Raw genomic sequence first — 20,314 nt, 5'->3', positions numbered from 1 at the left:
CTCACAAATCCCCCCCAAGCTCCCGAGGCCGCTGCCGGGGACGGGGTGGGTCCCTGATCACGCTTTAAGGACATCAGCGTGAAACCCCAGCCTTCCAGTACCTGGAAGGGACTTACAGGAAAGGTGGGACGAATCTATTTACAAGAGACTGGAATGACAGGACGAGGCGGGGATTGGTTCACATTGAAAAAGAGGTTTAGATGAGAGAACAGGGAGAAATCCTTCCCTATGAGGGTGGAGAGGCCCTGGCAAAGGTTGCCCAGAGAAGCTGAGACTGCTCCATCCCTGGAACTGTCCAACGCCGAGTTGGACGGCGTTTGGAGCAACCTGGGCTTGTGGAAGGTGTCCCTGCCCATGGCAGGGGATGGAATGAGATGGCCTTTAAAGGTCCCTTCGCACCCAAACCATGCTGGGACTCTGTTTCACTTCTAGCAGAGCCTGAGGTCAGGGGGAAAGTCCCAACTGCTGCTTTTGCGTATGTAGAACAGAGCTCGATGCAGTTCTTCGGTGTGTTATTTTGCCGTCAGATTGTGGATCATCCCCAGTCCCTTCCCCCAGGGGAGCTGAGAACTCTTTCTTTCTCACTGGCAGGGGCAGCACACACCTTTACTGGCAGGAGCCCCGGGGCTGTGGGATCTCATGCCACCCCCTGCCATGGGCAGGGACACCTTCCACCATCCCCGGGTGCTCCACGCCCCAGTGTCCAACCTGGCCTTGGACACTGCCAGGGATCCAGGGGCAGCCACAGCTCCTCTGGGCACCCTGGGCCAGAGCCTCACCATCCTCACAGGGAAGAATTTCTTCCCAATATCCAATCTTAACCTACTCCCTATCCATTTGAATGCTCCTTCTTTCAGGACCACGACCTCAGAATCACCAAACAGACACTGGGCTCCCACAGCAGTCACTGAGAGCTGGTATTGGGTGAAATGTAAAACATCCTCACAGTGTTTTTAGGTTTGTTTGTTTGTTTGTTTTCCCTCTGAAAGCCAGCTCACTGGCCTCTCCAATTTGTCAAAGTCTGCATTCTCCTTAGGGACAACAAGATTTCTCCAATGAGCCCTGTCATTTGTGCACTGCTGGGCTGACAGGGTGAGAATGGACACCGGATCAGACATTACCAGAGATCAGGAAAAAATTCCTTCTTTAGGATCCAAGAGATATGGCTATTTCCTCTTCTAGCAGCTATTTACAACTCTGCAACCTAATTCAGTTGATTCAGTTAAATTCTAATGTCTCTTAGCAGTCCAGCAGCAAGTTTTACAGCTTGGCTACAAGAAGTCATTTTACCATGGATTCATTTAACTTCTAGTCTGTGTGACGGTAAGATTTGGGCAATAGTGAGGATGTGGTGGATAATTTGGGCAACAATAAGCAGTGCACAGCTCCCATCAGACATCCAAACCAAACACGGGTTTGTTTAAACAACCATTCCCATCCTGTCATGAACAAAACCTTCAACATCCCCACCCAGGGCCGGTGCTGACATTAGCACCCTCACCATCAAAGCAAACAGAAAAAAAAAAAAAATAAATGGTGCAGCTGAGATGTACATTTATCATACATTGCATCGTGATTAATTTTTGCCTTTTTACAATAAACTTCAGATGTATGTGAAATACCCTTGTAGCTGTACTCATATAAAACTGCCCAAAGTGTCAAATTTTGGGTTTACACAACTTAGTAGGATGCTTTTAAGTGGCTCCATGCAAAGCTTGGAGGAAGTGACTCCACACCAACCTCCCTGCTGCAGAAGAAGGCAGTTGTTATTGCATGTGTTTGCCTGGCACAGGAAATCACCCTTGGGATTGATGACAAAATTGTGTTAACCATGCCTGTGGGAACACCTAGGAAAGTCAGCAGAGGGAGAAGCCAGGGAGAAGGTCTGCAGCAGGGAATATCACCCTCAGGGAAGGATGACCACTTCAGGGACCACTTGACCAAACTGGACAGAATCAGGCCCCTGAGACAGAATCACAAAATTAACTAGAGGTTGAAAGAGACCTTTGAGATCATCAAGTCCAACCTGTGACCTAAGACCTGACAGAACACCCCTGTGAGCGCTGAAACCTCACTGCAAAGCCCATCTCGATTACCTGGGTAGGTGTGTGGCCAGCAGGAGAGGTTCTGATGACAGGAAGAATCTAAATCCCAGCTCCCTTTCAAGGAGGATCAGAGACACTACAAGGCTGGTTGGTCTCACTGGAATTTTTCCCCCCTCCTTTGTGGCATTCTGTCAATCCAAACCACTTGCAGTGTCATTCCTCCTTGGTGTCCTTGCAACAGTGCTGCAATGAGATGTTAAAGCTGTGGCCCCTGCAGAACCTCCCTCCACCCCCTCACCCAGCCCTCACCAGCTCCTCAGGGCAGCATCCACAAGCACTAAAAATCCACAAATTGTGTCCAAAATCTCCTGTTCAGTATCCAATGCAATCAACAAGGGTGGCCAATGTCTTGGGATAGACTATGCCTAAAGAATCCTGGTGGAATGAGAAGTCCAGGCAGCCTGACCCTCATCCCCAAGAGCACAACAACAATTCATTTCCACCTGGATTTTCTGTCACACATAAGGAATAAGGACCAGACCACCAGCTCTTTAAGTAGTTTTATAAAAGTATTTGACTTACTGAGATACTGTTACAGTTACCTGAGTATTTGAAATTACAATGCAAGGAAATATCGACAATGAATTTCAGTACAGTATTTTACAATCCAGTGCTGCTGATCCCAGTTTCTATATGAGTTCACTAGAGCACATATACACAAACAGTGATTCTTGAAGAAAATTAAAAGACACCACAAAAAAGGGGGCTGGAGATACCAATATAACAGAGTTGAGATTATAAATCCAGTGCAGCATGTAATAAAATAAAAGTTAAAAACAAAACAAAACCCTACCTCCCCTAACAATTTTTTATTTTTCTCAAAATAATAAAAAAAAGTTGTTTTGGTTTTTTTTTAAACACAAGCAACTGGATTTAAAAAAACCCAAACTGCCAGAATAGATTGGATAAAGACATGGATTTACTGTGCATATCATTAGTAAATGAACAGTTCCTGAGCTACTCGTAACAATAAGGCTTTGTTAATTCTCAGTATTTCATTCTCTCATGTCATTCTCATGAAGGAAAATTCTAAATAAAGTTTCTTTTAATTGGTAATTAGGATCAGTGACAGTTGCATATGAATTTACATTTGTGACATACTAAGAATTTATGCAGCTCAGGTTGCTAAAACAGTTGAAGCAATGGGAGACAAATTCATTAATCTCTACTGAAAAATCTCACTTGTAAATCCAATCCACAAAAGCCTGTTATCTGGGACAGCAGCTGCTCTGGGCTCATCCCTGTATTGCTTCACCAGATCCCCAGAAAGAACTGAAAAGTGCACCAGTGGCTTGTATAATTCCTTTTAACTTCTACACAACATGCTGTAAAAATTTAACAGATTTGTTAGCATTCACAAGTCAAACGCCTAAGGAATCTGAACTTGTGCCTTCAGAAACATTGTCAATGTAACACTGTAAAGTTGCTTTAAACTTTTTATATTTGGGCAAATCTGATGTTTCACTGATTATTTTCCCCCCTCAATGAATTCTTTATTTGCAATATTTTTAAATCATATCTGGTGTTTGGGATATCCAGCCCCCTTTCTCCCATCCTGGTACAGCAGAAAAGACATATAAACATGCCATTTAAATTAAAGAAACAATGGAATAAGTGGAATTCTGGACATCAAAAATATATACAAGCAGGTATGTTTTTCCTGAACTAAACATTTCAACCATAAAAATATTCAACAGCCAAACCCTATAGAACTAGGGCTAAGGCTATTTCAATTATAACTATTCTTTATTTTAAAAATATAGGGCTGACAGCCTTTTGGGTGATATTTATACATGAACAATAGTTCTAGGTTCCCTACACGAATCGTAAAGCAATATGCAGAACATAGACTATTTTTCATAGCTTAACCTTGTATTATCTTGCTTAATTTAATCTCTCTTGCAAATATGTTAGATAACTACCTTTCATTGTAAGAATTAATATAAACAGAAAATATATATAAGGCTTCTTTTTTTCTCATGAGCTGTATACCGTGATAGAGCCAAATGTTGTGGAAGTTGGCAATTCTCCTCCCAGTCACACCTGAAGGTGAATTCTCACCATCAATGAAACTTTAAACAAGGGGCATTTCTGTATCATCAGCACTTCTCCCCAGGCCTTCCTTCGATTAAGCCTGACAAGTCCCACCCTCCTGCCTTCCCAAAGCATTTATCACTGAACCCTAACACACTTGTGAAGTCAATTAAAACCTGTAGTGTCTCGGCTCTTCTTAGGCCTGAATCAGTTTTTCCCTCTTGCAGTTTAGATGGATGAGACAGCAGGAAAGAAATACTTTTTTCCAGACTGAATGTTCAGTTTTACACTTTCCCGCTGTCCTGTTTCAGCTCTGTCATCTGAAAGAGTCTTAAATGCAGCTCCTGCCTCAGTGCTCTGAGCTGAAGGTTTTCTTTAATATGTGCTACATGTTATTTCAAGTGTCACATCTCTCACTGTGGCTACAAACTCATTTCACTGGTGTCTGACTTCCTCCCTTCAAGGGAAGGGAAAGGGGCCGACCAGACCCAAAAAGTGCATTCAGTCTAAAGGAGCAGTAAAATGCAAAACATTATTGTAAACCGGAAAAGAATTAACAGATTCTAAAAAGAAATAAAAGATGTTAATTCAACAGGAACTTGCTACAAAAGTTACTAGCTGTAAGCAGCTTAGGGTGAATTAGCTTAGAAACCTCCCCAAAAACATTAGTTTCAAACTTTAAGAACTATTTACTGATGCTCCAACTCCCAAAAACCTGTAATCCGCGTCTGAACTTTCTAATCCTCTTGGCCTCAGCCAGTGTCACACATCAGTTCATCGGCAGAAATGATGAGTAGGATCATTTTCTGAATCCAGTTGTTTTGTGCCTCTTCCTGAGAGCCAAACGAACTCTTCGGAGCAAACTGACTGCAACATGTAGGAAAAACACCGAGGGTAATGTCCATTAACACTGCTGACAAACAGCCTGCAAACAGGAACCTCAATGGAATCAGTGCAATCCCAGCTGGGCTTGTCTTTTGCAAAACAAGTGAAGTACCACAGTGTTAATATTGATTTCAAAGTTAGAATGTATTACACAGCAAGGGCTCAGCACCCTTCAGAGGGCACAGAGCAGTGCTCCAACAACTTTGGGCAGGTGTCTCTTTTGCTGACAGGAGCAGGAGTGGGATAAACCAAAGCGAAGCTAGGCCCTGGTTCTGTGCCACAGTTTGACATCTCCTTAACAGCAGCTTCAGTCCAGCTGGCATGTGAGCAGACTCCAGGCAAGGAAAAACAGTCTGGCCAAACTTGAGTTAGAAAAAGGAGCTTAAGGAATGGAGCTGCTCACGGCACAGAGGTGGATCCAGGCTGGCTCTGACACCGCTGGTAAGAGGCTCAGGATGCTGCTGCAGCATTGCAGCCACCAATGAACTTCCCAGTGCATCAGTAGCAAAAAGGAAAGACAAAACTATTGTTAAAAATCTGTCAGTCACTAAGGACACATTCTAATTAATGAATGGTAAAACAAAGCAGAGCCCAAAGCTGTATTAAACCTCTACTTCGGTCATTAGTCACTCGTAGCCAGATCTGATTGCGCATTTGATTTCTGAAAGTGCTCAGTAGAAATCCAGAGTTAATGTGGATAACCTCAGGATAACATCGATTTATTTACACATTAGTACTGTTAAACCCAAGTCATGTCTACTTTACAATGAAGTGTGCAACAAGCAGAAGTGAAGCACATACATCGTGTTGGGTTCACATTCTTCAAGGTGCAAATTTCAGCTACTCTTGCCCAAATCCTTCTGTTTCTTCAATTGCAAATAACAGCTTTTCCTTCAACTGCTCATAATTTTTATATGGTGGAAGGTCTAAGCGATTGAAACTGAAAAATAATAATAAAAAAAAGTATTAAGTACTGATAAAGAATTCAATAGGAACAAAAAATGTATTATGAATATGGGTGATTTGAATTTTTGCTGTGGAGATGGATACTGGGATTTATACCCCAAGAAAAGCTGACTACTGATATAAATGTATGTTATTTCTGAGGGCAGAGGTTAGGATTAAAGTGCTCATGCTGTGATAGTTTTCATTAACTTTTCCTAGTTGGAGAAAACCCAACCTCTAGGTGGTTAATTAGAGTCATCATACAGATACGAATTTTTCAATTTGTGTGCTTTTTGCCTACCACTAACACCCAGAGAAAAGAGTAGAAGTGACCTTTTCTCTGGAAGTGTGTGAATGTGGCTATTTTACTAAGGAGAGCAGTGATGACAAAAGGTAGTCCCAATCTTCTTAGTACTGTAAATTACTTTAATTGTTCAGTAATATATTACACAAATCCGTGGAATTCACAATGGAATCTATTCCTTGCCACAAGAGCTTTTCAGAAGTTCAGCTATCACTTAACAACACAGTCCCTTGGTGTAATTTGTGTTTGCTTTCACAGTCTCAACCATTTCAGCATTATAACTCATTTACTAAAATGTCAAAGCAGACTGTGATCACCAAAACCAGAACAATAGCAATATCCTGATTTGTTATGTACTCACCAGGTATGACTTCTGGGTAACCAGTTTTCCTTTCCAACTTTTTCAATACAGAATTTTTGGGGTCCATTGCTCCCTGTAACAAATTGCAACAGACAAGGCATAGGTCCAGCTACCTCTGTATCACTATAACACACATCTGAAGCGTGCAAGGCTTAAATAAAGACAGGATTACCATTATTTACACAGAGAAGGGACATGTGTCTCACTGTACAGCTCTGCCTGGGTCAAAGTATGCATGTGGAGAAATGCATCAATTTGAAGTGATTTTGAAGTGCAATAAAGAGGTGTAAAACAGTCCTTCCATCTTTTTCCATCATAGCTCAAGTATATGCATGGCTTACAAAAGAGCATTTAATATAAAATTCAATTAAAATGCCAAAAATATATGATTTGGATATTTTAGAAGTATTTCCTGCATTAGTTATTAATTAATAGTTACTGATACATACCCATGAGGTCAGCAAATCCTCCCACTGGCAATCTGCATGTTCCGGTCACAAACTGCAAGAGTCTCATCCTCTTCTCATTATCTATTTCTTTCACAAACTGAAAAACAGTCATTGAAATAAACATTTAGGGATAGATTCAATCTTGGCATTTTCATATCATCACCATCCAGAGACAAACAGTTACATGGCTGTTGGGAACAGCTGAATTAGCAGTAACAGTTTCTATCTGCACTCCGCAGGTGTGCTCAGGGTTCTGACTGCCCTTCACTGAGCTGTGCTCTGTAACTTCTACTGGTCTGAAAAGAAAGCAAAATCTGCAAACCTGCCAGAACCACACAATCTGCCTGCTGGTCCTGGTGTAGTGCCTGTAGATGGTGTGTCTCTGCCAGTCGTTCAGGTCGATTTCTTGCATTCCACAGAGAAGCACCTTTGGGGCAGAAAAAGGGAAATAAGCAGAGGAGTAAAAATTGCTACTTTCCTTCAGTGACCTCGCACACAGCAAAAGAGAACAACTGGATCCCCACTTAGCAGCACCTGTAGTAACAGTTCACCTGGTTTTAATTTTAAACTTCATCCAAAACTTCTATAAACAAAGACTGGTGATGTTTCGTGAAACATATTTGGAGAAGCCACAAATTAGAGAGCATATCTGTTGTGAAAAATGGAATAATTGTTTGCAATTTTAGGAAGAAATTCTTCCCTGTGAGAGTGTTGAGGCCCTGGCACAGGGTGCCCAGAGAAGCTGTGGCTGCCCCTGGATCCCTGGGAGTGCCCAAGGCCAGGCTCGACAGGGCTTGGAGCAACCCGGGCGGGTGGAAGGTGTCTCTGCACATGGAAGGGGGCTGGAAAAAGATTATTTAAGATCCCAACCCAAACCATTCCGGGATTCTACGCAGACATTCAAGCTGGTTTATCTTTGCCCAGCTGTACAATTCTTCACTAGGGATGTTTTGTTTTGTTTTCACCGTTTTACTTTTCAACCTGAACAGATGCTTCAGAAAGTGTCGTTTTGAGAGATAAAACCCAAACCAAGAACTTGGCCCAATCTATATGTAGGCATCCATTGCATATCTGGTTTTATCTCTCATTCTGTAACAGGCAAACAGGAACACAGGCAAATCAGAGAATCACTAAAACAAAGTAAGTAATTTCTGCTGACAGAATGTTGGCATTTAGAAGCATCTAAGTTGGCTGCAAAGAGGAAAGTTAAGGAAAACACATTAATCTAATACTATTCCATGAAGTTTCCCCCATATTCCCTATAAAAGAGTTGTCAGCCTCAGTGAGTTCTGCTCTTCAGATGTACTGACTGGAGTTTATTTTATGCATAATGACCTGGATCCAGCAATAGCTAAGTAACCCTTTACCTCCAGTTCCTTTGCATCAAAATACTGCAAATACTGTTGTGGCAGAATTTCATTGAAGCCTTCAAAGAAAGCCTGTGTCTGCTCCTCAACACCTCGGGATAGTCTCCATTCTGCTACTAGCCTGGAAAAGAAGACACACCAAGGTCATTTAAATGACCCATGCTAACCCACGTCTTCATCTTTGCCTATTTTGAGTTGAACTGTAAGCTAAGTTAAAAAAAAAAAAACAAAACCATGGAAAGTCTGGAAAGTTCTGGGGATAGAGCACTGTGTAATTTTATCAGCAGCCTTTACTCTGTGCAAATGATTTAATTTTTTTCTCTGAATTACCCTAAATGTTCAACTGTTCTGCTACAGAAGTATTTTGGACTCAAAAAGGAAGCAGCGTCTCTTCACTGACTACATTAATGAGAGCACAGCAGTCCCAAGGTATTTTAAGATTTTGTCTGATATTCTCCCCAGAAATCTCAGTTGTTATCCATGACAAGGTAAAAAACAAGTCAAGTTGTACTGGTGAAGAGCAGCAGGACTGCCAGCTTACCAAGCAGTGACTATGTCCATTTGGAAAGTTCCTTATTTGTTTCTGTTAATCATGAAACTTTGCTCTGTGGCAGAAACTCCACTCCATTAATAAAAGGGTGAAAAGCAGGCAGAAGACCCGGAGAACCTGAACCCAGGGAGAAGCAGATATTATGCTGAATTCAAGCCTAACCTGTCAGGAGCACTGGAGTCTAAAGGAGAGGTGACTATTTCTCAATTCAGTCCTAGAAACTTGGGGGGCTTAAAGCAGGACTTGGAGTAAGACAGAAGAATCTGAATCAAACTGGAATCCGAGCTCTCCCTGGGCTCCTATGAACTAGAGAAGAGTGATTTTCTGCAGATCCTCCCTCCTCCTGCCAAATGCCAGTACGTTTCTTGTGCAAACACCACCTCTTTTGTGAATCACTGAAACATCTGCAAAGTTCTCATGTGATAAAAACAGAGCTCACTCCCGACTCCCTCGCCCTGCCCACAGAAAAAGCCATCACAGAACACATCAACACATTGTAACAAAGAGGGAAATTCTCTGTGATTCAGTTTAGTTTGTGCCTGCAATGCGTGATGACTTTTTTATTTTTTTTTTTTTTGCAAGCACATTCTCCAAGCTTTTATGTTGAAGTTCACAGGTTAAACCAGAGCTGCTGTACTGCTGCACACTGAGGAAGAAGGGGATATTTCAGGACAAAGCAGGTCAGTGTTCACGTTTTTATTCCTTAATCACCCTTAGGTTCATTCACTCTTAATCCATTGCTTTAAAACATTTTGGTGCTGCAAGTATGATCCTTACTTTATAACAATACAACAATCATTCATAACACTTACAACTACAAGACCAGTTCAGATAAAACTAATAGCAATTGTCAGTATCTTTGAAAAATAAAAATCTTCACAAAAACATCCAAAAATGTTCTCAAAAAGAAACCCACAAAACCAACCCCTCAAAACCCCAAATGAACCAGAAATGGCTGGCTAGAACATGAGCAGGCTATGAAGCAATATAATTATAATAATAATAAACACATGTAACATTTCATGAAATACATGACAGTCACAATTCTTGTCACGGTATTCTGCTGAACTGAGATAACTCTAGGAAGAAAGTGGACTTTCTTCTAACCATGATCTTTAGAAAAAGTGGATTTTAGAAACTTATTTCAAATATGAGATCCAAACATTTGCCACTTGTTGCCAGCATCAGCAATTATTCATCAATGCTTTAGATGACACAGACAGTATTGTTGCTAGAACTCGGGAAAGAAAATAACAGAGTATTTTAAAGTCTTCACTTATTCTTACCTGATGTAGTCTTCTTTGTTTTCTTCTGTGACCAGAATGTTGCTACCATTTGGCTTCAAATCGTGGCTTTTGATTTCACCTAATATTTCTTTATCCACAGAAAAAAACATTTCCAAGCCACATTCTTCAATATCATTCTCTCTGGAAGGAAAAAAAAAATAGTTTAAAATCACTGTGTTGAGAAGTTGCACACAACAGAGGATATGAGTATGAAGAACCTTAAGGTAGAAGGTTTGACGTAAATAGTCAAGATAAGGAAATGTTCCTTACACAATAATTATGGCCTTGCAACAAGTCCTGGAGTTTATGTGCTGATTTATGCTTTTGGAAAGTGAAGAACTGCCTGTATATACAGAGGTTTTGATGCTCATTCTCCTCCAAAATAAAGTGCAAAATCCTGATATTTATCCTGACCCATAACACAACAATGCCAGTCTTGAAAACATGGCTGTGGTTTATTGAGCTCCATGATGCCACTGCACTTCTGAACTTCATTTTTCCAAAACACATGGTACTGCATGAAACCTCGGATGAGGAAGGAAGGCTTCAGATGAAGGACCGATTTTATCATCTGTCCCTTTTAAAATGGAAGCTACATGCTCCAGCTCAGTTCGAGCACAGAGGTTGGGCAGAAGACCTCTAAAAGTCCCCTTCCAAACTCAGTCAATCTGTGAAATCCTCAAACTTGTGGGAATGAGAAAAACAGCCCCCCGATACAAGAGCCAAGGAATGCTTCCTGCAAAGTTAGAAAATTTGCTTTTTTGTGAGGAACAAAATTACATCTGTCCTGACAGACGTGGCTCCTCTCCCCCTGTAAACGTGCACTCCTCTCCTCAGGGGTACCTCAAGCAGCACGACAGACAAACAGGCTCAGCTACACAGAAGTGTGGGTCTGGACTGAGAGGACTCTGCAGCCCTTGAAGGTGAAGCATTTTTGCCAATTTTCACACCCTTAAGTGTTTTTTGTCAAAGGGCCAAAGCCTTTTCTGGACTCCAGCCTAGAAGATTTTTATCACTACAGAAATTGCTTTGAATTAAAATGAAGCCACATTAGCAGCACATCCATGGAGTGCAGAACAGACTACTCTGAAAACCAAACAAAATTCCTACGTCAATTCTCAAACATCTCAAATGTTGCTTTCTCTGCTCCTCAGTATTTAGGATAAACCTTCCAAGACTCACCACTTCAGGAGATGAATATCCTGGCTTTTATATTTAGTTTTGTGTTTCAAAACCCATTCTATTCTCACACCTATGAATTTTTCAAATCATGTTTCAAACTATTCTTAGTGCGATTCTTAAGTGAAATGTTTTGTCTCTAGTCACGAGAAAGAGTAACTTTTTTGCAGAATTGTTTTTACTATAGCTGAAGAAAAAAAAAATTAACCCAGTTTGTCTTTCTTTTTCTTCTAATATATTTGTTAACATTTTTAACTGAAAGAAAAAAATCTGTGTTACTGAAACAAATGGTGCACATCAACCATGGACTAAAACATGTGGCATCCTCCTACAATGAAATCAGTAGAGAAATACAATGTTTTAGATCAAAGGGGTTTTAAAAAGAGGAATTTGCAAAGGAGTGGAAGAGGAGGACTCCACAAAAGCATGGAGAGGTGTGTGACCATGCAGACATGGAAGGCTGCAGATAGGAATGGTCTGGAATCATTAAGCTTAGGGCAAAAATACCAGGACTGCTAGAACTTCTTTAAAGCATTAAATCTTCAATACCAACCTTGAAGTCAAATTTCAAGTGTGACTAACAAAAGAATTATATAGTAGTAAATAATAAACTACATTTGTTAACTTTGTGTTATTGTAGCACTAAACAGTTTGTTTTCAAACCAAACCTGGTACTAGAGAAACATTAAATGGGTTTTTGCTGATTTCTTTTAATCAGTTATCTGAGACATCTCAGTCAAATTTACTCAAGCCATTTTATCTGTAACCATGTTCAAGACTACCACATTTGTATGTCTAATTAGAATTAATAACAGCCAACAAAAACACAAGACAACATGCTGCATGGAATATTCAATGAACCAGCTTTAACAAAGCATTCTTTGTATTTCTAAAGTCACAGTAAAAATTCCACACTGCTCTGCAATGTTAGATTATATTTTTCTGTGGGGTTGTTACTAATAGATTTATACCTACTTCCTGGCAGAAGTGAAGACCAAAACCACTGTATTGCTAGTTCAAGAACAAAATGAAGTCAAACTCACTTTACCCAGATGAGAGAGTTGTAAAACTCTGGGTCAACAGATTCTAAATCCTTGAGTCCTACTGCTTTGTTCAGGATACGTTTATAGAATGGCAGAGAGAAACCAGTGTCAATGAACTTCCCATGGAACAAAGCCTGAGGAACACAAAAACAGACAAAATAATGCAAAGGATCCTTCAGCACTTAATTGGACAACATTATGTTCTGTTCCCATTAAATCTGACAGCCAAAGAATTAAACCAGCCTGAGTACCGTGATTGCCAATATGCTGAAGTAGCTTTTACTAACAGGAGTTACAGCCAAAACACCTGATATTGTCAACTCAAAAATGGATTATTTAATTATCCATCTGATGACACAATATTTATTTATTGGAAAATTACAGGACAGACCTGCTTCCTGCATTAGAACTTACCATGGCAATAAACCTCCCAATGAATCTGAAATATTTCAGGTGGTCTGGGTTGATGTAAGAAGCTGGGTTTATCTGTAAGCAGTAGTTATCTTTTCCTGCATATTCAAACAGGCAATACATGGGGTTCAAGACTTCATGTGACAATAGAAAGAACCACTCTCTGAAATCACACAAACAATAAAAACACATTTCAAAATAAATCCCAGCAGAAATTACTGTAGCTAACTCATATTGACTCAGGCTTTTGCTGGCACAGTCTGCCTCCTTCCCCAGAGAGCAGCTGGCCCACACTGACACCAAAGGGAAACTACAGCAAATTACAAATTAAAATGCGAAGTTGCAATGATACACAACTGTCAGTGGCTTGGATAAAACCCACTCTTAGCTAAATGAGCACATTGCAAGTCTACCACTAATCTTAACATCCGGAGTTGGGGAACGCCAACTAACATACACACTTCTCAGTTACATTCCTGTCAAGACTTTGGATTTAAATGTAGATTTCTGTTCACTTTTTCAATAAACTCCACTTTGACATTAACAGTTGGGTCAAAGGCTCACTTTAGTTCAGTAAACTGCATCTCTTTAATTGTGGAGATGATTAAAGTCATTCCTAATGCAAACTGAAAATAATTTTATACAGTTTTAAGACATGTAAACATCTTGCAGAACTGCCTTCCTCAGATGTTCCAAGATAAGGAATAAGCTTCACTCCTATTGTGAAAGCACTGCAGTTTAAGTATCTACTTAGGGGAAGCTTCCACATCACCACTTGCAGAACAAGTTATTATCTGCCATTTTAAAGTAGTTTACCTTGCCACACCTCCATAATCTAAACCTTCTTCACCAGGGAAAATAACCCATAAACGTCTCCGGAGATCCTGAGGGCTGAAGCTCATTATCTTAGTGAAAGAAAAACAATCAATTCTTTTTAAGAAAACAGCTATAAGCAGTGGTTAGATTTATTATTATTTTCTAACAAGCAATAGAGCATTTAATAATTTGGAAAAATTTTAATCAGGGTCTACAGACCTTAAAAAACCTTAACATTTTAACCTCAGGTCTGCAGAGATTAGTAAGAATTTAACTCCTAATAAAGCACATAGAATTAATAACTTTTGTTTTTAAAAAAATCAATTGCTCATTTCAAGACAACCAGACTCAGATCAACTTAATATATTTTTTATACATAGCCCACGCTAGTACAACACATCGTGAGGAAAAATGCACCAGCAAACATAAGCACAACACAAAAACATCCTTAAAACTGGGCGCTGCTCTGCCCCAGCACTCTCCTCAAAATTAACTCAGATTTTAAATTATTCTGGGGAAAAAAAAAAATCATCTTTGTAAGATAAATCAGTGCCAGAACTTCATATTTTCGATTGATCTTGTAAGTGTGAATGCAGCCTAACTATTAAACTAGTATTTTTTGTTAGTCTGACTTAAGTAATATTAGCAAGATATCAAAGGCTCAAAAAGAACATGTGAGAATGAATTTGATAACTCCACTTCTCATGCCCGTTACTCCCATGTTTTAATACAATACCTGCTGAAATGAGTCCTCAAATAATGTTTTTCTGCTCACTGTGATCTTTATGTGCTGTGGCATTGCCAGTTGCTGAAAGGAAATTTTTTAGAGGTGAAGGGTACAATCACTTACAGTTTCTACTGTTGAGTTTGGACTGATATTTGTTGTATATATTAAAAGGTACAGTTGAATTTCATTAATCAATATAAAACAAACTCAGCAATCAATCTGAATTATAATTTAATCCAAGAACAGATTGGTTCCAACATTGCTATCTACAGTGACATGAACACATCTCCAGATGCTGCTCAGCACAGGTTCAATATTGGACTCCTACAAGATACTGGAAAATGTGAAGATCAACAACATATCCCAGCTCAGGAAGACTTTCTACCCCAGAATTGAAGAGACACGAAGTACCTTCCCTATGAGAAAAGGCTGAAAGAGTTGGCATTGTTCAGCCTGGAGAAACTTCAGGGCTGTGGCCTTCCAGTAACTGGAAGGGACCAACAAGAAAGATGGAGAGAGACTACTGACAAGGGCCTGGAGCAACAGGACACAGGGAATGGTTTCCCACTGCCAGAGGCAGGGTTAGGTGGGATATTGGGAAGGAATTCCCAGCACCTGTGAGGGTGCTGAGACTCTGGCACAGGGTGCCCAGAGAAGCTGTGGCTGCCCCTGGATCCCTGGAAGTGTCCAAAGCCAGGCTGGATGGGGCTTGGAGCAGCCTGGGACAGTGGAAGGTGTCCCTGCCCATGGCAGGGGGTTGGAATGAGATGATCTTTAAGGTCCCTTCCAACTCAAACCATTCGGTGATTCTATTGATTTAATTAAAAATTAGAACATTCAGGCTATACTGCAAAAAATTCTGAGTGAAAAATGAGGCTAATCTCTCCACTATTTTCAAAGGATAATTCAGTGCCTCTTGAAAACTGGAACATTTAAACCAAAGACTTTTTCCTAAACACTGAGTTACTTCATCTCTTGATATAAGGATCTTAGAGGACCAAGGGTGACATGATGGAATTTGGTATCATGTCAGAGCACCCTAACCTGCACCACAGTAAATCCCTCAGTGCTTAGACATGTCTGTTGTGTCACAAATGCCCTGCATTTTCTGTCAGAAGAGGGTATTTATATAGAAAGTAGATCTTGTATTAACTCTAAAATACTGTGCCTCCATATATTCATGTACTACCAGTAGCAAGAAAACACTATTCAGAAACCCACAATTTCAAAGAAAGCAGGGAAATTGATGTTTTCCTTTATTCTAAAACATTTTGAAACCAAAAGTTACATTGCTTTAAGCTTACATGAGATTATACAATTTCTGCACTTAATCCCTCCTAATTTAACTCACCTTTAACCTTAGAGCAGTTTGATTTCCTTTACTGGAAAGCACTGAAAAAGGCACTGAAAGCATGTAAGCAAAACCAAAAGTGCAAGCAAGTATTTCCAAAAAATTAATCCATACCTGACACCAGAATCTGAAATAATGGACCTTGGCCTTGAAATCACGCACATAAGCTATCTGGGGTCCATTGTCTCTGCAACCAAAAGGAGGAAAAGAATGAATTTCAAAGTGTTTTTGTAACCAAAGTAAAAGCCTGCAAATGTACTAGTTATACAGCTGTAGGATTTAGCTGGCTATCTAGGCACATTTTTTGATATTGCGGTGTAACTTCTTGTTCTTAAATTAAAAAGAAAAATCTTCCTTTGTAAACTGTGGAATATTAATCAGTTCATTTAAAACACTGCCTGACCATTAACAGTAAAAAAAAGATTCTAACAAAGATGTTACGATATTCAGTTAACTTGGGAGGTAAATTCTGCTTTCAATTTCATTCTGGTGCCTAAAATAAAAATTAAAAAAAAAAAAAAAGAAAGAGTTGGGTCTTTTCTAAAGAGAGAGACTAGTGACTCTAAGGAAGGGATCTGGTCATCAACAGGACAGATGCAGCTCCTCCATTACTCTCAAATCTCATACACTACGTGGTAAGAAGGATTCTGCAGTGTTCAGAACTCTGCCTTCTTCAGGGACTTTCAGTGAATGAAAAATCCCAGGTAATTAAGAAGCAATGCTCCATGTAAACCTTCCTGCATAATAATGTAGTACGAGGAAAAAAATAAAATTTCAAAAATGATGCGTGCTAAACTGACTTCTGAAACCTTAAGAACACTTACAGAGCAGACTTGCCCGTGCGGGGATCTATGTACGTAGTGGTTCTTCTATTGTGATCCACAAAATAGGGAATTCCATCCACAGTAAATCGCATTTCCCAGCCCTCTGGCAAGGGCTTTTCATTTAACTGACTATGGATACAAGAAAATACACAGTAACTGAGCAACTTAATCGATTAAGTCAATGGAGTAATAACTGCGACAGTAAAAGCATTTTGGAAAATCTAGAAAGTCTACAGATTGAGAAGGTTTTAATTTGGATTTATTTTAGCTTTATCCCCCCTCTCCTAAGTTTGCAGTCAGTTCTCAATTAGACCAAAATGATTGGTTAAGTAATCATTAGCTCATTTGCTTGCACTACCTTAAATAAAAACAAGAAAAAACCTTAGGGGAAAAGTGTAAGCAAGGTTTATTGTTTCCTTCACAAACAACAGAATTTCATCTTCTAACTATGAGGCTTTTGCTCAAAAACTGACATAATTTTACTAAGCAGCTTTTGGTACCTCATGTATAATCTCAGCAGCCAAAAACGTTTCAGAATGACAAAAATAAAAGAAAATGAAAATACCGATCATGTAGAATTTTTTGACAATTTCCAACTCAGTTTTGCTATACGCAAAAGTAGATCTCAGTATCTGGAAGACCTGAGCAGCACCACTGTGAAGTGTTCCCCAGTGGTTTTCCTCCATAAATACCTTGTCCTGACTGTGCAGCCCAAACATTCTGTTGGGCTGCTCCAAGAGGAACTGCTCTCCCCAGATGGCTGCTGCAGAGATGAGTGGCTACAGCTGTGACCCCTCTCACACAGCCTTGGCTGTCCCCCTTCCCCTCCTCCATGGAGGACAGGTGAAGTTGCTTCACCAGATATTTTCAGCTCAAACAGCAGCTGGGACTGAACACACTTCACCCTCAACTTCCTGCCTCCATTCCTTACCTCAAAGACTTTGCAGTGACAGAGCCCAAAATAAACAGAACTCTAGTGTTTCTAGTAGTGCCTCAAGTTCTCTGTCTCCTTTATTCCTCCTTTTTTGAAAAGGTGTGAGGAAAGGTGCTACTGGTTTTTTGGGTTCTGTCTCCTACCTGTCCCAACCCATTTCCCCAAGGCCAGGTTGGACAGAGTTTGGAGCAACCTGGGATAGTGGGAGGTGTCCATGCCCATGGCAGGAGGGTGGAACGGGATGGGCTTTAAGGTCCCTTCCAACCCAAATCATTCTGGGATTCTATGACTGTCTGGGAAACAACCAAGGTCTTATTCAAACTCTGCACTATCTCATCATCATCCAAAGGAAATAACTCCTTCCTCCAATGACATGAATGTTTAGACAAATTTAATTGATTACTTATGAAAAGTAGAGGCTGTCCTGGGAAATGAGCTTATTGCTTACTGTTGACCAAGGCTTTGCTGGCCAATGTAGGATGATGAAGTAATAGCCTGACAGTTTCCATTTTGGCCAATATCTCAACTATTTATCAAGCTCTCTCATGTTTGCATAGCACAATCCATGCCTCACTTGTGGGAAGCAATTCCTGGCTCTACTCTACTCTCACTACTTGGCTACATTTTAATTTCATTTACATTTTCATCACACATGCAGCTGTAACTGATTTCTTACCCCTGACTCCTGGGGTCCTCCCACTGAGTGATTCGTGTGTTGTGATTGACAAAATACACTCTGCCATTGCTGTCAGTTCTCTTTTCTGAAAAGATGTAAAAGGAGAAAAAAATCAGTTCCCTCTTTAATATATTGCTGAGACTGTATCAAATAAATAACATCAATCACCAGACCCTGCCACAGCCTGTCCTGCTCTCAGGTTTCTCTGTACCTCCTCTGACCCAACATACTTTCACTTTCATTGACATTATTCCTTACTACATATTTTTCAATTGTAGGAAAAATTAATTGGAAAAAGGGAAAACCTTGAGCTATTTTGTCCACAGGAAATCTCAGCTGTGTCAATTATTGTGATATGCCTGACAAGCAACACGGAAAGCAAACACAGAGGAGGGAAGAGATGTACACAGAAGTATCAAGAAGGTACATGGGGGCTTCAAGTTCCAATTATAGCAGGGAATAAAAAATGGTTAATGCAGTTTCCAAGAAAACCCATTTATATTTTCTCTCAGATGAGCAATGGACATACACTGCCCTAACACTGCCTATGAGAAATGCCCTGGCTTCCTCCTCTGTACCATTCTGCAGCTCTTCATACCATTTTTATTTAGTGTTGCAAGAGAAATTAATTACAAAAATGGATCAAAATCTGACTACCACAGGTCAAAAGCTTCAGTTTCCAAGGGAAGTCTGTAAGTAGGCATTTGCCTATGATACTGACAGCAGAATTCCACACGATGTGGAGACTCAGTTCACCATTTCCTGGACAATGCCAGCCTAAAGACCTTTCTGTGAAATATAAGTAATGTATATGTATTAATATATATATGTAACGTAACTAAGCACAAGTGTGGGGAATGACAGTTTTATGGCACGAAGTTACATCAATACCAGGACTAAAAATCCAAATAGTTCTGTCTGAAAAGCAGATGAACCCAAAAACTCAGATCCAACTCTGCCAAGTAATTACTTGCTTCAAACTCCACAAGAGAATTCTGAGAGCTTTCGCCTACATATCATAAAACTTGAACTTTTATATCTCCTTGATATTCACACCAGAAAGCAGTTTTACCCTTCTATTTTTTTATTACACCCTGCCAAAATTTGTATTAATTGTAAATTCTCAACCCTGTAAAGTACAAGAACCGATTTATTCCAGGGAGAGGGCCAAATCAAGAAGCAATTAGCTGTCACTATAAAAAACATTTTCAGACCAACAAACTCTTCAAAAGTTTTCCTGGAGAGAGAATTTGGCAGTTTGATTTAGAGAGGATTTGGAGCCTGATTTAGCAGGAGCAGGATGGTGGGAGGGAACGAAAAGGCTCAAAAGGATGACAGTGTTAAACAGCTATTACACTTGTTACCAGTGGAGTAAACCAGAACACTTTATAGTTTCTAAACCACTTTGAAATGATATAGCCTAGTCAGGATTTTGTTTTAATAGCACATTTGATTAGATCTAATTTAAAAATATTTTTAATCCAGATTTTAATTTTTAAAAACTAGCTTAGAACAGCTGACAAATAATTTGGCAGAAGTATGCTTTAATGTTTAATTACATTGCATTACAAAAGACATTCAAGTTAGTCTTACCCCATCCATGTGGCAGAGGGCCAAGAGGATCAAACTCTTTGTTCTGTGTGGATGAAAAATCCTGGTTCTGCAAGTTACACGAACAAATGAGGCATTAATGACGAGTCATTTGCTTTCCAGGTGTTCTACCATAGCCATCCTGAATTATTGAAGTAAATGCATTTTTGTTCATGTTACACATAAGCAAAGATGCCAACTATTTCTTCTTCTCCACAGAGAAAGCCTGTTTTACTGACCTTGGCATGCTTAACTTAGCTACAGTGCCAAGAAATAATTATTCTTTGTTTTGTACCCCTGCCTATGCAGAATGAAATTAGTACAGTAGCACCCAAAACAATCAGAAACTTCATTCCTGCACTCGGTACAGCTCTCCCTACCACCACTTATGGGCTCCATTCTATTTTCACACATAAAGCAAATCAGAACTTACAGCGTTCTTGATGAGCATGAGTAGTGTGAGCTGGAGTGATCTAA

General features: G+C 39.9%; 1 protein-coding gene across 3 annotated transcripts in view; it reads right to left on the bottom strand.

Moving 5' to 3' along the window:
• Positions 1–2,593: 2,593 nt before the first annotated feature.
• Positions 2,594–20,314, bottom strand: part of ITCH (itchy E3 ubiquitin protein ligase) — a 57,888-nt gene continuing 40,167 nt past the window's right edge. The window contains exons 11-25 of one of the 3 annotated variants that reach the window (XM_040079831.2): positions 19,841–19,907; positions 18,248–18,332; positions 16,638–16,766; positions 15,928–16,000; positions 14,472–14,543; positions 13,736–13,824; positions 12,923–13,082; positions 12,509–12,642; positions 10,287–10,427; positions 8,451–8,571; positions 7,406–7,510; positions 7,084–7,180; positions 6,635–6,707; positions 5,826–5,964; positions 2,594–5,064 (exon numbers count right to left, since the gene is read on the bottom strand). In XM_040079831.2, the coding sequence (XP_039935765.1) occupies positions 5,865–5,964; positions 6,635–6,707; positions 7,084–7,180; positions 7,406–7,510; positions 8,451–8,571; positions 10,287–10,427; positions 12,509–12,642; positions 12,923–13,082; positions 13,736–13,824; positions 14,472–14,543; positions 15,928–16,000; positions 16,638–16,766; positions 18,248–18,332; positions 19,841–19,907 (1,446 nt within the window). In that variant the 3' untranslated portion in view covers positions 2,594–5,064; positions 5,826–5,864. Of the gene's footprint in view, positions 5,965–6,634; positions 6,708–7,083; positions 7,181–7,405; positions 7,511–8,450; positions 8,572–10,286; positions 10,428–12,508; positions 12,643–12,922; positions 13,083–13,735; positions 13,825–14,471; positions 14,544–15,927; positions 16,001–16,637; positions 16,767–18,247; positions 18,333–19,840; positions 19,908–20,314 lie in introns of all 3 variants that reach the window. The other 2 variants (XM_040079832.2, XM_058422690.1) reach the window with 2 other exon arrangements.

The sequence above is a fragment of the Hirundo rustica genome, chromosome 16, assembly GCF_015227805.2.
Source record: "Hirundo rustica isolate bHirRus1 chromosome 16, bHirRus1.pri.v3, whole genome shotgun sequence".
Lineage (NCBI taxonomy): Eukaryota > Metazoa > Chordata > Aves > Passeriformes > Hirundinidae > Hirundo > Hirundo rustica.
The sequence above is the reverse complement of the archived record's forward strand: the minus strand, read 5'-3'. Positions and strand labels throughout refer to the sequence as shown.